Consider the following 16,321-nt stretch of genomic DNA (forward strand, 5'->3'; position numbering starts at 1 on the left):
AGGCTTCTTAGAAACCTGCTGTTAAAACAAAGCAGCAAAATACAGATCCAAGAGCAGAATAATATTTCACAGAATCAAGATTGTTTTCTGGAACAAGGTCTCAAATATTGGTTGGATAAGTACTTTTTCTTGCTTTTATTTAGATATTTTATGACCTGGTCAGACAGATAAATAGAAAAACACCAGTGGAAAAGAAGAAGCCTAAAAAGAAATCATGTCTGCTGCTTTAGACCCACAATAAGCAGCAGCTCTGAGCCAGGTAAGATGCTAAAAGCAGAGCAAATACCTTTCTCATCCTCTTATTTTGGGCTTTCCCCAACATGAACCACTTCCCATTTCACCTCTTCGGGTATTTCCAGGCTTCTGTAATTTCTAAATGTTTTACATAACTTATAGATATGTTCATCTACTGGATAATTTGTCTCTTTCTCCATGAGATTCTAAGCTGTCTGAGGGAGGGCAAGGATCATGTCTGTTTTGCTCACCAGTACGTCCCCAGTGCCTGGTACAGAATGGGTGTTCAAACAATAGTGGTTGAATGAATAGAAAGCCTTCCAAGGTCACACCGAAATTCAAGCTGAATTGAAGTGGAACAGTGGTTTATCTGAAAATAATTTTTTTTGATGAAATATTTCAAAGTGAGCACACTCATATATATCAGTAATAGTCATTCTTCCTCAGATGTAATCCCAGCCCTGATTCCTGACACAATGGATTAGTTTTGCCTCTCTTTGAACTTAACAGAAACAAAAACACTTAATGTGTTTATGTGTGGCTTCTTTCACTCAAAAATGTTTTTGAGAATAATCCTTGTTGCATACAGCAGTAGTTTATTTTTATTGTATGACTATACTAGCAATATATTTATATGTTCTGCTGTTGATGGACATTTGGGTTCTTTCCAGGAACAAGTATGGTGCCTGTTCACTTTCTATTTTTTCCTTTTTTTTTTTTTTTGAGATGATCATATGGTTTTTATTCTTCAATTTGTTAATATGGTGTATCACATTGATTTGCATATATTGAAGAATCCTTGCATCCCTGGGATAAATCCCACTTGATCATGGTGTATGATCCTTTTAATGTACTGTTGGATTCTGTTTGCTAGTATTTTGTTGAGGATTTTTGCATCTATATTCATCAGTGATATTGGTCTGTAATTTTCTCTTTTTGTAGTATCTTTGTCTGGTTCTGGTATCAGGGTGATGGTGGCCTCATAGAATGAGTTTGGGAGTGTGCCTTCCTCTGCAATTTTTTGGAAGAGTTTGAGAAGGATGGGTGTTAGCTCTTCTTTAAATGTTTCATATAATTCACCTGTAAAGCCATCTGGTCCTGAGCTTTTGTTTGTTGGAATATTTTAAATCACAGTTTCAATTTCATTACTTGTGATTGGTCTGTTCATATTTTCTATTTCTTCCTGGTTCAGTCTTGGAAGATTATAGCTTTCTAAGAATTTGTCCATTTCTTCCAGGTTGTCCATTTTATTGGCATAGAGTTGCTTGTAGTAGTCCCTTAGGATGCTTTGTATTTCTGTGGTGTCTGTTGTAACTTCTTTTTCACTTCTAACTTTATTGACTTGAGTCCTCTCCCTCTTTTTCTTGATGAGTCTGGCTAATGGTTTATCAATTTTGTTTATCTTCTCAGAGAACCAGATTTTAGTTTTATTGATCTTTGCTATTGTTTTCTTTGCTTCTATTTCATTTATTTCTGCTCTGAATCTTTATTATTTCTTTCCTTCTGCTAACTTTGGGTTCTGTTTGTTCTTCTTTCTCTAGTTCCTTTAGGTGTAAGGTTAGAAAGGTGTAAGGTAAGATTGTTTATTTGAGACTCTTCTTGTTTCTTGAGGTAGGCTTGTATAGCTATAAGCTTCCCTCTTAGAACTGCTTTTGCTGCATCCCATAGGTTTTGGATCGTCGTGTTTTCATTATCATATGTCTCTAGGTATTTTTTGATTTCCTCTTTGATTTCTTCATTGATCTCTTGGTTATTTAGTAACGTATTGTTTAGCCTCCATGTGTTTGTGTTTTTTACGTTTTTTTCCCTGTAATTGATTTCTAATCTCATAGTGTTGTGGTCAGAAAAGATGCTTGATATGATTTCAATTTTCTTAAATTTACTGAAGCTTGATTTTGTGACCCAAGATGTGATCTATCCTGGAGAATGTTCCACGCGCACTTGAGAAGAAAGTGTAATCTGCTGTTTTTGGATGGAATGACCTATAAATATCAATTAAATCTACCTGGTCTATTGTGTCATTTAAAGCTTCTGTTTCCTTATTAATTTTCTGTTCGAATGATCTGTCCATTGGTGTAAGTGAGGTGTTAAAGTCCCCCGCTATTATTGTGTTACTGTCAATTTCCTCTTTTATAGCTGTTAGCAGTTGGCTTATGTATTGAGGTGCTCTATGTTGCGGGCATATATATTTATAATTGTTATAGATTCTTCTTGGATTGATCCCTTGATCATTATGTAGTGTCCTTCCTTGTCTCTTGTAACATTCTTTATTTTAAAGCCTATTTTATCTGATAATGAGTGTTGCTACTCCAGCTTTCTTTTGATTTCCACTTGCATGGAATATCTTTTTCCATCCCCTCACTTTCAGTCCCTAGGTCTGAAGTGGGTCTCTTGTAGACAGCATATATATGGGTCTTGTTTTTGTATCCATTCAGCAATCTTGTGTCTTTTGGCTGGAGCATTTAATCCATTCACGTTTAAGGTAATTATCGATATGTATGTTCCTATGACCATTTTCTTAATTGTTTTGGGTTTGTTTTTGTAGGTTCTTTTCTTCTCTTGTGTTTCCGACTTAGAGAAGTTCCTTTAGCATTTGTTGTAGAGCTGGTTTGGTGGTGCTGAATTCTCTTAGCTTTTGCTTGTCTGTAAAGCTTTTGATTTCTCCATCGAATCTGAATGAGATCCTTTCCGGGTAGAGTAATCTTGGTTGTAGGTTCTTCCCTTTCATCACTTTAAGTATATCATGCCACTCCCTTCTGGCTTGTAGAGTTTCTGCTGAGAAATTAGCTGTTAACCTTATGGGAGTTCCCTTGTATGTTATTTGTCATTTTTCCCTTGCTGCTTTCAATAATTCTTCTTTGTCTTTAATTTTTGCCAATTTGATTGCTATGTGTCTCGGCATGTTTCTTCTTGGGTTTATCCTGTATGGGAGTCACTGTGCTTTCTGGACTTGGTTGGCTATTTCCTTTCCCATGTTAGGGAAGTTTTCGACTATAATCTCTTCAAATATTTTCTCTGGTCCTTTCTCTCTCTCTTCTCCTTCTGGGACCCCTATAAAGTTGTTGCATTTAATGTTGTCCCAGAGGCCTCTTAGGCTGTCTTCATTTCTTTTCATTCTTTTTTCTTTATTCTGTTCCACAGCAGTGAATTCCACCTTTCTGTCTTCCAGGCACTTATCCGTTCTTCTGCCTCAGTTATTCTGCTGTTGATTCCTTCTAGTGTAGTTTTCATTTCAGTTATTGTATTGTTCATCTCTGTTTGTTGTTCTTTAATTCTTCTAGGTCTTTGTTAAACATTTCTTGCATCTTCTCGATCTTTGCCTCCATTCTTTTTCCGAGGTCTTGGATCATCTTCACTATTATTATTCTGAATTCTTTTTCTGGAAGGTTGCCTATCTCCGCTTCATTTAGTTGTTTTTCTGGGGTTTTATCTTGTTCCTTCATCTGGCACATAGCCCTCTGCCTATTCATGTTGTCTATCTTTCTGTGAATGTGGCTTTTGTTCCACAGGCTGCAGGATTGTAGTTCTTCTTGCTTCTGCTGTATTCCCTGTGGTAGATGAAGCTATCCTGTGCACTTTCTTGTACAAGTCTTTATGTACATGTGCATGCATTTCTGTTTGGTGTGTGTGTGTGTGTGTATGAATGAAATGGCCAGACTATACACTATATATGTGGTAGCTTTGGTGGATACTGCTAAGAAATTTTTCCAAGTAGTTGTACCAGTTTACACACCTACTAGCAGTTTACAAGTTCCACATCCTCCCCAAATTTGGTATTGTCAGTCTTTGTAACTTGAGCCATTCTGCTGGATGTGTGTTGGTATGTCTGTAGTTTTAGAAGTCATTTCCCCTCAGGTGTGGGTTGACTTCTTTCAAATGTTTCTTCTGTACGTCTGTAGGTAGTAGTCGACTTTAAATACCACTTAAGTTTTCATTAGGTGAACTCATTGGAGAGAAATTAGTGGCCACATTGAAGCTGCCTATCACGTAAGCAACCAGGCCATGTGGGACCATTTGTTTTCCTTTAATTATATATTTAAATCCCCTGAACAGTTTCTACTTATGTTCGTCAACTCTATAAACATTACCATAAAAGAATATTTTCATGGAGTGGATTTATGATGTAATTTGATGCTAATTATGGGACTGTTACTAAACTGGGTCTGCTTAGAGGAAAGTTGGTTGTGCTAAAACTCTTGTAAGTCTCTTGGGTCTGTTTAGTAGATTACATCTTCTAGAGCACCAAATTAACTAATATGTGCTTCGTTAGAGATATGAATGAATCTCTCTTAGGGGAAACAACTGAGTAATTGTACCCCTTTTTGAAATGAAGTAGAGGGAAAACAGACAGAAAGGAGTAAAGGTCACAGATTGCCTCTGGTAGTGAGATTTCGGAAAAACAGCTTCTGGCCAAATGCTTGCTTAGGCTTTTAGTGAAATCTTGAGTCAATAACTATAAATCATCAGCTCCTTGAAGGTGATTATTGTTAAAGTTGATGGTATTTGTGTTTCTTTAGGTAAGGGTACAAAAGGTAGAAAAAAATGAGAACTCCAGTTCCTGTTCTGAAATGTATTTAACTCTTCTATAGTTGTCTGGCTTTTTTTTTTTTTTTTTTTGGCTGCTTTGGTTCTTTGTTGCTGCGCATGGCTTTCTCTAGTTGCGGCAAACGGGGGCTACTCTTCGTTGCAGTATGCGGGCTTCTCATTGCGGTGGCTTATCTTGTTGCGGAGCATGGGCTCTAGGCGCATGGGCTTCAGTAGTTGTGGCACATGGGCTCAGTAGTTGTGGCTTGCAGGCTCTAGAGTGCGGGCTCAGTAGTTGTGGTGCATGGGCTTTGTTGCTCCATGGCATGTGGGATCTTCCTGGACCAGGGCTCGAACCCGTGTCCCCTGCATTGGCAGGCGGATTCTTAACTGCTGCGCCACCAGGGAGGCCCCTGACTGGCTCATTTTTATCATTATCTTAGCTGACCCTCGTTTAATTTCCAGTTCTCAGAAAATGTCCTTTTAGCTTATGTCTAAAGGAAGAGGTGCCATCTCCTGGCCTATTGGAAAAATTCATTCGCACACGCCCTACAGTGTACTACTATGAGTTTTACCTTAGAGGAGAGAAATCTTGACCTAAATCTAGAAATAAGACTTTCATCCTGGTTGCATAAATTCTTAGGCTCTAATAGGTAATTCAGCTTACAATCTATTTAATGTTACCTGACATCTCTGTGCATATTTTTTTTCTGTGCATATTTGATAATACCAAATAATAGGTCACTTAGTAATCAGAATACTTTGCAGAGCATTTTGCTGTGATTCTAGACTTGAAGTGCCATGTTGATCCCATTTAAGAAGTACTGAGATATGGAATAAATTTAAATAGCCACTATAAATGTTTTTAGTAAGAGTATGTGAACCTTAAGGGCAGCTTACCTAGCCTTAGCTGTTAGGTAAAATCATACTGAAACATGTTAGTCTCTTTCTAATATGTCCTACTTTTGAAAACTGAGGAAAGAAATTCATCTTCAGGAAATTATTCCTTTAACCTAATTCTTTTCTGCTGAGCAGTAAACCTAACTTTGAGTCTTCTGCCCTTGAAAATGGGCATCAGCTCTTTCTGTATCATTTCTTCTTGTCCTAGCCTGAATTGGAATAGGTAACCATAATATAAATAATCATAAAATGGTTGAATAAAGAATTTCCATTGGGAAGTTGATGCAGGCATGAGTTGTTTCCTTAGTGGAAAAGGAACCTTTAAAAATAAGATGACAGTGGGGTAGAAATGAAATAATCAGTGTTTTCCTCTTTACAGACAGGACTGCCAGATACATTGTGAAACACTAAGTATAATAAAACTATTTTTTAAACATTTTTAAAGGGAGTTTAAAATCCCTTGTTACTATATATGTTTAATATAATTTAGTTATCTAATAATGATCAGCCAAGATCATTATTTCTCTCTGTATTATTAGATATCTACTTATTTACTATCATCTTCTGACATCAAGGTTAACCATATATATCAGTATATATATATCTGTATCTATTCAATGTTCTAGATTACAGGAATGAAGAACTGTTGCCTAATTGGAAAGTGCCAGCATTCCAGACTTCAAAAAATAAATCTGAAGAGGCTTCTCCTGTTTTATATATTATGTGAAGAATTTAGATCTTATATTGGTTTGCACAAGTTCCCTGGAGAAAAGAATTGCTCTGTGTATATCTCTTGGAAAATAAGACAATAGTATTTCTCCTTTGCAATAGCAGTTATAACAGATGTGAAAATAAATATACTTGACTCTAATATGATTATACAAAAGAGCATGGATGCATTTCAAATGTTAGATATTGCTACTATAATCAAATGATTTCATATTGACCTTTTTATCATGTTTCCTCCCTGTCAAGCACTAAAAAGTTGAACCATTATACTTTATATCTGTAATGATATAGACTATGAAAATTTCCCCTCAGACTCATTGCAGCAGATAACTTTTTTGAGTCATTGACTTCATTTTATATTTAAAAAATTATGAAATATCATTCTGTCATTATATTCTAATTAAAATTGTTTGTGCATAATGCTTTGGAAAAATGGGTCTTTTATAGAGAAAAAAACTGGGATAACTGATTTCTATGGCTTTCAAAGCTAAAATATATAATATACTAAACCAACTCTAATATTGCTTCTTGTGTTTTACTGTCAGATTAAATTACAGCTTTTATGGATGATTAAATTTTAGTACATTTTCATTTGGTTTGTGTGTTTTTGTTATTGTTTATAGATTTAAGGCCTTTATTTTATAATGATCACATTGTTTTAAATGCAGCAGTAGCTCCTTCCTGGCTGGTACCTGCAGAACACTTGACTTTAAACCCCTAAGTAAATGGTGATTTCTCTACAAACAGACCTCGCACTTTCTGTTCTATATATATTTATTCCTATTATACAGTAAAATACATCAGACTACATACAATAGTTTTGTATATTCTCTCTTGATCTTAAAGATTGTATCTTATTGAATAAAATATCCCACTGTGTATTATTTTTATATGTAAAAAGATAAGTTTAATACTGTATCAGGGTTTAACTTTTACTACTTCAAATCTTCCACAGGTTGTAATTTCAAGGGAGTCATTTTGCCATTGTTAATTTGTTGAGTATAAGTCCACCAATGAAATGTTAATGTAAATATTTTCAAGTTTGCTTTATAATAGATCGAAGAATCTAAGAGAAGTGGGTAAAAGTGAAAAAGCATATAAAGGATGTGTCAGTTGCTTTTTCTTCAACTGTATATGGAGTAGTATAGTGGTAGTCATATGGAAAAGATGGCTAATTTAAATTTTTAGCTGGCTATATAGTGGTGCTTTTCCTTTCCTTCCCAGTTTTTTTTTCTATTTTTTACAAAAAGTGGGGCTTAAGTAGGACATGGACCTAGGGTGATATGACTTATGTACACCATAGAGGTAGAGCAAAACAGCTTGTTAGCCACTTAAGTGCTAGAGAAGGAAAGAAACAAGCTGAGGAAACCCTGTGCCTTGTCCCTGAATGTTGAGGAGGAAACCAGTCCTAGAAGGTCTAAATCATTGCTCAGGGATCTAGATGCTGTCTCGTTGCAACTAGGTGTGAAGCAGTGTTCATGCCTTGTTGAGACTTCCTAGGAGTGTGGTCAGCCCCATCAGTTACTAAATTGAAATTTAAAGATCAGATTTCAAATGTAAGCTCTGACCAACCTGAGAAAATGTTAAAATATTGTAAAAAGCAATTTTGGAAATTGTATTCTTTTAAGTTTCTAATAAACTTAGTTACCAAATACTTACCTTCTACTGATTCAGTTATACATATGTCTGGGACTGAGGGGCCAAAAATCTCATAAATGCAATAAATTTTTTTTAAAAAGTGAAGCATAAGGGCCAGTCTGTCCAGGTCAGTGTAGCATATTTTAAGGTCCTCTAAAGTCATTCTGCTTTGAAACTCACCTCTCAGACATTCCTTTGGACTTAAAATCATAGATAAACATCTCATAAGCGAGCAAACATTTCTACATAGTACCTGTTACATAGATTGTGTCGTTATTTGCCAGATTAAGTAGGAATTATTTTAAATAAGAATAACTCCCAAGTTACAGTCTGCTTGACAAGTAGCATAACTCGATGTCCTCTGTTTTAGGACATGGTAGGAAAAGATGGCAGGTACTGGGTTTCTTTGTTACATCTTACACAGTCTACTTGGGATAAAGGTAGAACTGAGAAGAAAAATGCCCTTGTGGCACACAGTAGTGTGCAGAGCAGGACCAGCTGAATTCAGAGACATGCATTGTTATCTCAAAGAAGTCTGCCATTGCTGAGCAAGGTGGAAAGGTATCCTGTCAGAAAGTGAGATAGGTGTGCTTTTATATTGTCCCTATGTGAAGTCCTTAGTCTTGGTTCCAGAGGGGAGGGTGCCTGAAAATACGATATATTTTTATAGCAGAAAAAATCAAAAAGTCCTCAAGGATATTATATGAATCTCATATGGTGAATATTCAAGAACTGACACCATATTAGTATTTATGGCTATTTAAAGTATATTAACTTTGGTTATATGAGTAATATCTAATTTAAAGGAGGCTTGATGTCACAGTCGGTAGTTTGCTTTTTTCCACTAGAATACGAACAACCTTAATGGCTTAATAGTGTCCCCAAACAATCTTAGTTTTAGAAACTAAGTTAATACATAATCTATAATTTTACCCTCCACCAGGGGGAGCTTCAGTATCAGTTAACACTTCTACCATTGAATTAAAAGTATATATTCAAGCCATCTATTCTATAAATACTGTGTGCCTCACAAAGAGGTGTGAAGGCCTTCCCTCAAGAGTTTGCAATTTAATTGGGCAGAGAAGATATAAGAAATTTGTCAAAGATATGAATAGCATTGTAATTCATTGAACTGTGGCCGCAGGGCAAATTCTCTTAGGAATGTTTAGAGAGAGATGGATATTGGTGTTTTTCTCTTCCCCTACAACTTTGAACTAACCTGTATTTGGCAGCTTGGTTTGCCATCATAGCTGGCTGCCTTTTACTCCTTGGTGAAACAGTGTGCGTCTTTGGAGTTAGAATGTACTTGGGAAAAAGTCAATCCTTGGGAAGATACTGATCTTTATTACCAACTTTATTAAAATAGGTTACTTGGTCTGAGGCTATTTTTCTCCACATATGAACATTCTGCATTTTCTGGACCTGCCCAATTTCAAATATTTTGCCTCATTATCCTCATAGGTACACATATATTTGTCAGTTCATGTATCCGATTTTTGTTTTCAGGACTGAGGGACAGAAAGATACAAAGATTACCTCAGTATTTTCCTTTGTAAGCAATCATAGTAGAATGTTAGAGGGCGTAAAATACACTCATAAATATGTGTGTAGTGAAACCAAAGTGTGAAGAAATTGTCAGGTATTCGGAGGAGGAAAATAACTTGTAAAATAACCTTTTGTTTTGTTTGGGTCTTATACTTATTTAAGGTGCTACTTAAATGTGTGTTAAAATAGCCCCTCTTGACTCAGCTCCAAACTTAAAAGGGCAGAGTGGTTTGGGTGCTTGTCCAGGATCTAGAAAGAGCCCATCTTGCCGGGAAGGAAATGAATGTGAGCTTTGAGGCAGTCTAACCACCCAGCTTTTAGCATTTCTAGTCCCCAAAAATGTAAAAAAAATGCAAGTTATTCTTGAAAATGTAGCATAGACATTGCATTGAACATGGATTTTTCTTACTATAACTTCATCTTGGGTTTGTTGAATGTGTAGTGCACTTATTTAATGCTATATATCTTGCTTAAATATTCTTGTTGAGAACAGCTGGAGACTTTGAACTGGGTGCCTAGTTCTGTTTTCTGGGAGGCAACATGGATTCTGTTTTGCAGACATCAACAAGAGCTTTAAAAGTGAATTGGGGATGCAAGTTCTTTGGCTTGTTAAGAAGCTTCCTGTGGTTCTGGGCCCAAGGTGTGACATACATTTCCTGCTAATCGCTTCTCTTAAGAAGCATGGGCTTGGCTGTTCGTTTTGAGGAAAAACCTTAATAAACCTTCCCATTTCAAGCAGTGATGTGACTCTTATTTTGAGCTGTTGTTTTCAGTGCATTTTTTTAAGCTTAACCAAATGCAAGTTCTTGTGCCTACTTTTAACCATGTAAAAGTTCTTGTAGGGCTTACAAAGCAGAACAAGGCATGATCCTTATAGGCCTACCAGCAAATATTTATTGTGCCTCTACTGTATGCCAGGTGCTGATCTGTGTGTTGGGGCTACATCAGGGAATAATACAAACCAAAATCCCTTCATCCCTTCCCTCGTGGAGTTTCTGGCAGGTGACAAAAGCTGTGTGTGTGTGTGTGTGTGTGTGTTTGTGTGTGTGTGTGTGTGTGTGTGTGATGAGTACTGTGGAGAAGAGTTAAGCAGTGTAAAGGGGCAGGAGTGCTGGGCGGAAGGAATGTGGTGGTAGTGGGTCACAGGTTTAGGTTTCACTGAAGTTGCTCTTGCATAAATATTGGAAATATGTAGCCCATACACCTGCCTGGGGGAAAGCACAGCCTTCCATGCAGTGGGAAGGGTCTGCAGATGCCATAAGGTGGACATATGCCTGGTGTGTTGGGGGATCAGCAAGGAGGCCAGTGTGGCTGGAGCATAGGGATCAAGGAGGAGAGTAATAGGAGGTAACAGGGAGGTAGTGGGATGGGGGAGGACACACTTCCTTCCGCATTTACTGAGTGGAATCCACGAAAGAGCTTTTGGCAGAAGATAAAACATGGTCTGACGGCCTACCATAAGGAATACTATTTGAGAATAGCCTATAGAGGGCCCAGGATGGAAGCCGAGAGGCCAGTTAGGATACTGGATAATCAAGTAGGAAAGTGGAGCCAACAGGAAATGCTGACACATGGAGAGAGAGAGAGAGAGAGAGAGAGAGTGTGTGTGTGTGTGAGAGAGAGAGAGAGTCAAAGATGACTCCAAGATTTTTGGCTAGTAAGGTAGTGAAGATTATGACAGGAGCGGGTTTGGAAGGGGAAGAGGGAGGGGTCAGGAGTTGGATTCTGAACATACTAAGTGTGAGAAGTGTGTCACGTTCTAGAGTTGTACGATAGGTGGTTGGATATGAGTCTGGAATTCAGAGGAAGAGGTCTGGACAGGAGACTTACATTTAATATTTAAGAACATGAAGCTGAATAGGATCACTAGGGTCGAGTACAGACAGAAGCGATCCAAGGATTCTGTCATGGGGTTGGGAGATGAAGGATTAGCAAAGGAGAACACGGAGGTCACTGGTGACCTTGATGGGCTGTCAGTGGAGTGGAAGGGGACAGTGTCCGGAGTAGGTGTAGGAGAAAATGGAAAGAAAGACAGTGGAGATGTCAGGCATGGATTACTGTTGAGCTGGTTGAAACTGCATGTTTGTGTGCTAATAGGAGTGGTCACTGAGGAGGCATGTAAGGGAAGAAGCTGACCCAGATAGGAGCATGGGCGGGTATAGTGGCAGAAGGCAAACAGTATGTGGTATAGAAACTGGTAGGTTACAAAGAACTAATAAAAGGTACCATAAAGAAGTTTTAAGCAAAGTAGCATGAGACAGAAGAGACAGATGCTTTCTGTTCTGGGAGATCTGAAATGCTTCCAGAGAGGGGAGTTGAACCAGGCTTTAAAGGGCGGAATTTTCAACAGGTGTTACTGGCAGATTGCAGGCAAAAGCAAGTGCAGAAAACAGGAACCAGGAGTGATCTAGTTTCAGTTGATGTTAATGTGGAGAGAAGAGACTGGAGCCGTATCATGACAGGCCTTGAAACAAGAAGTCAGCAACTAGTAGGTTGAGCTAAGCAAATAACAAGCGCATAGCATCATCTGGGTGAGACTTGGAGAGGACGGGGATGAGGGTATTTCAGAAGTGAAGAGGATTGGCAATTACGAGGTTATAAAGCCTTCTCCCCACGGATTCTAGTGGTCTTCCCAGGCTTCGTATCGCACTTCATTTTGCCTCTTTCTCTAATGACGATGACCTCTGAGGCTTATAGTTGTGATCATTCCCAAACAAAAGCTCCGTTTAGAAGGGAACCAGCATTAACACTTTGGCACTCAAAGATGTTAGGGAGGATTGAAGAGAAAAGTCTATTTTTTTGCTCTGTATTCCTCTGCTTCACTTGATAGAATTCTCCCCTCAGACCCTCTGGTACCTACAGGATGGGTAGTTAGTTCCCACCTTCACACCCTCCCAAGTTTTCCTTTCTTTACTGTTACTTCACAGCAGGAGACAGCAGCCCCTCTGGTCCTTCAGACCCTTCCTCTCCCTGGGGATCTACCCTTTTGATTAAGGCTCTTTTCCTTAATCCACTCCTATTGGGTAGGTGCCAGCTTTCCCACCAAGACCCCGTCATTCAGGCCTTCCCTTGTGGGTGAAAGCAAAGCCACAAAGCCACACTTCTGTAGCCCCCGTCTCCCTTGCCCTTTGCATCACTAGTATCTCTCTAGTTGGGTGGGTTGGGAAGTTTGAAGGAGCCACCGGCGTTAAGGGATGCTAAGCATGCAGTCTTCCCATTATGGAGAGTAGGACTTGGAATTGTGGGACTAGGCACTGGGCCCTGCCTGCCTTCCCTGGGAGGGGATACATTTAATGGAGAAGTTTAAAGAAGATACTTGATCCCTATGTTCCCTGTAGGGTCCCGAAGCCAAGACCAGGAGCTTTGGAATTCTTCGGGCCTTTGAAATCACTGATACAGTCCCTAACTCCATATTTTCTGGAATATAAATTGACTTATTTGAACAGATGCTTGGAACCTCAGATCGGGGATTCTAACACCTGCTTGAGTCAATCTGCCTGGTGCTCCCTGTGATGAGGAGGAAGCTCCCTAGGCCCATCCCTAGGCAGTGCACGTAGGAGGCTTTGAGTGACTACTTAGTGGCCGCCCGGGATGAAGTCACCAGCCTTGGCACCTCTGCTTGAGGAGCAGAGTCTGTGCGGGGATTTCAGTGGCTGCACTTGAACACCATCTGGAGGAACCTCTGTTGCTGCTTCTTGCTTTTAGAAAACTTTTTATGCCTGATACCCTCCCCTTTCCCACCACTTCTACACAAACGACTGATAGGCATGCTGCCTTGCTGGGAGACAATGTCTGGAGTGTGGCCAGTAGTGGGGCTGGAGGGAGGGAAGGCGCTGAGCACCCAGCTTTCAACTTCCTTCCCCCTTGCCCCACCCTGACCCTCCACAATCACAATGGGGGAAGCAGAATCTAGCAGACTCGATGTCCCCAGCAGGGGTGGGGATCCCTGGCAAAGCAGGTTAAGAAAAACTCCTATGGTAGGGTAAGTCTGGGGCCAGATGTTGTTGCCAAAAAGGACAAGGAGATGAGCCAGGTCAGGACGACCTGTTGAGGGGGAGCAAGTAGAAGGGGACAAAACTTGGAGGCTGGTGTAAAAGCAATGTCCTCCAGGATGGAAAGAGGGAGCCACTGGGATTGATTGAGCAGGCGTGGAAGAGAAATGGCTGCAGTCATCTGCAGGACCTGAGCTCTGGGCAGCCGGATGACAGCATGCCAGGGGCAGGGAGCTGGGTGGGAGGGGGAGGGCCAGGGCTCCTCAGCCCGTGTTACAGTAGAATTGGCCTGGAAAGCTAGGGTGGAGACGCCAAAGCAACAGGCCAGGGACAGAAGGCACCACACAACAGCTTGGGGAGGGGGCTCAGGATGGGGAGTTTACTCTCTTGAAAATGATGTTGGCCCTTGCTCCCCTCTCCTGGGGAGTGGACTGAGGAGTGGAGTGAGAAGTGGGCCCGGGGAGGCAGCTGAGGGGCCTTGACTGCTGGTCTTGCCTAAAGCAGGAGATGCAGGAGCCGGGCTCACTCTGAGGAGTGGAGGTCACGTCGAGAGCCCTGTGCTCCGCGGTGCTGGAGGTACAGGAGTGGTGGGAGAGGAGTTGCTAGGGTGACTTACAAAGTAAGTCCTGTGGTTGGGTACAGGCACAGATAAAGCCCCTGGGGAGGGCCTCGCAGAGGAGAGGCCCTTTAAACTGCAGAGTGAGAGGTGCGTTAACAGGTCAGCCAGTCGGAAGCAGTGGGGAAACAGCAATGCAAAGACCTAGAGGCATAAAAACCCCAAGCTTGGAGCAAAGTGCTCACCTCCCTGGAGCATCAAGTTGGGGGGTGGCAAGTGCCCAGAAGGAAGGCTGAGACAGTCCATTGGGGTCTGTTGGGAAGGACTGGGCCTCCAGACACCCACGGAAGATAGGCCAAATGAGGATGAAGTCACAGGATCTTGAAGACACTTCCTTCACCTCCTCTGTCCTCCCAGAGCCCAGGCAGCATTTCCTTGCAGCTGCAGGCTCCAGCCTCCGGTCAGCTGGGGGAGGTGAGGAAGGGGCCTGAGGGGGAGGCACAGGAGGAAAGGGAAAGAAGCCAGGGGAGTAACATGTGCAGAGCGGGGGAAACAGGGAGACAAAACCTGATTCTTCCCTTGGATGGGGGCACCTCCCCTGAAAACCAGGTGGCATCTGCTGCGCCTGAACCCACCCCCCGCCCCCCCACCCCCGGCCAGTGGGAAGAACTAGGGGGCAGGGCGGAGAGCCCAGAGCTGGGTCGTGGTGGGCTCCTGCTGGAGGCGCGGAGCACGCAGGAGGGCATTTTTGGCAGTGATTCCTGTGCCCCCGGAACAGGGCGGCTGTCTTGAGGGATGGGTCCAGAGGGGCGTACAGGGAATGGATTCAGTGGAGTGGAAGCCAGGGAGCGGAAGCGCGGCAGCTGTGGCCTGAGACCTGGTGGAGAGTCAGAGACCCTGCCCCCTCCCCGACCCAGGGCCCAGCCTGGCCAAGATGCAGGGAAAAGGCAGAATGTGAGGTGCAGTCATGGCTCCCTGCCAGATTATTTTTGCCCCAAGTGTTGTGTTGAGGAATAGGTGCCCAAGAAAGGCTCCCTCCCTCTTTGTTCCTTGGAGGCCTCTCTCTGGCCAGTAACACAAAGATGCTTTCAGAGAGCGATGGGGGTGAGGGTGTGGGATGGGGACACCGACTCCTCAAAACCATCAGAACTTGGCTCTCCACCTCTCTAGTCCTTGCCAGGAATGCGCGGGCCCTGAGGGTTTACTGTGAGGGAGCGGGCGGGGGTGGGGGTGCTCCCTAGAGCACATCTTCAGGCAGTGGGGGGTCTTCAAGCACCATTCCTGAGCTCAGCCTATGCTGCTGACCCTCCGTACCCAGCCCCCTACACACGTGCACACACATATCCTTCCACGGAAAAGTGTAAATTGTTTGCCGTTTGGCAAATAGCCCATCCGGGTAATATTTTTACAATGTACAAAAACATGTTCACACTTACTGTCTTCTCTGATCCTTGTTACAGTTCTGTGAGGTAATAGGGCCAGAAGAGGAGACCAAGGCTCTGAGAAAGCTGTTGTTGATCTTTCAGTGTTTTTTGCCCTGGGTCACTTGGTCCGCGCCTGAAGTGACGTTCGCTCGTCTGATACATACTGAGCTTCTGCTGGGTTCTAGAGCCCGAGGTGCCTCATGTCCTTCACATCTCACAGCAGCCCCCTGCGTTTTCGCCGTTTCACACCAAGAACAGTGAGGCTCAGGGAGGTTAAGCCACCCACTCAAGCTTACACAGCAAGTGGGTCTCCTGTCCTGTTTGACTCCGGAATCCAGTGCCCATGCCCGGGTACCGGCAGAAGTGCCGTGACTGCCCTGGCTGGGGAAGGCACCTGGCGGGCACTGAAAGCCAGATACCAGCCGAGAGACAGGCTGTGCTCCTGCCTTATGGGGGCCCTGTAGGAAGTGTTGCTGTGACTCGGGAAAGATGGAGGTGCCCCGCTTGCCACAGGGCTCTGCGGAACAGGGCCACGTGGTGGGGACAGAGCTGAGCCAGGTCCCTGGTCCTCGGGGCAAGTTTGAGTTCGGATCTCCACCTGAGGGGTGGTGCAGCGGAAGTGCTTGAGGAAGAGGGACCTTCTGGGAAAGAGGGGTCCCAGGGCTGAAGGGGTGGGAAGAGAAAGGAAGGGGACTAGGCAGGCCCTCCGGCCACAGGGACTCTTCTAGCTCCTGCTTGTGGCCAGGGATCATCTACAGACATACTCTGGTCTCAGGGCC

At 42.3% G+C, this 16,321-nt stretch overlaps 1 protein-coding gene across 3 annotated transcripts in view; it reads left to right on the forward strand.

The window, feature by feature from the left end:
• RAP1A (RAP1A, member of RAS oncogene family) overlaps positions 1 to 10,237 on the forward strand; it is an 80,507-nt gene extending 70,270 nt beyond the window's left edge. For 2 of the 3 annotated variants that reach the window (XM_060090256.1, XM_060090257.1), the window contains exons 7-8: positions 144 to 259; positions 6,285 to 10,236. In XM_060090256.1, coding sequence (XP_059946239.1) covers positions 144 to 230 — 87 coding nt within the window. In that variant the 3' untranslated portion in view covers positions 231 to 259; positions 6,285 to 10,236. Of the gene's footprint in view, positions 1 to 143; positions 260 to 6,284 lie in introns of all 3 variants that reach the window. The other variant, XM_060090258.1, reaches the window with a different exon arrangement.
• Positions 10,238 to 16,321: the final 6,084 nt, after the last annotated feature.

This window comes from Mesoplodon densirostris, chromosome 2, assembly GCF_025265405.1.
Source record: "Mesoplodon densirostris isolate mMesDen1 chromosome 2, mMesDen1 primary haplotype, whole genome shotgun sequence".
In the NCBI taxonomy this organism is placed as follows: Eukaryota; Metazoa; Chordata; class Mammalia; order Artiodactyla; family Ziphiidae; genus Mesoplodon; species Mesoplodon densirostris.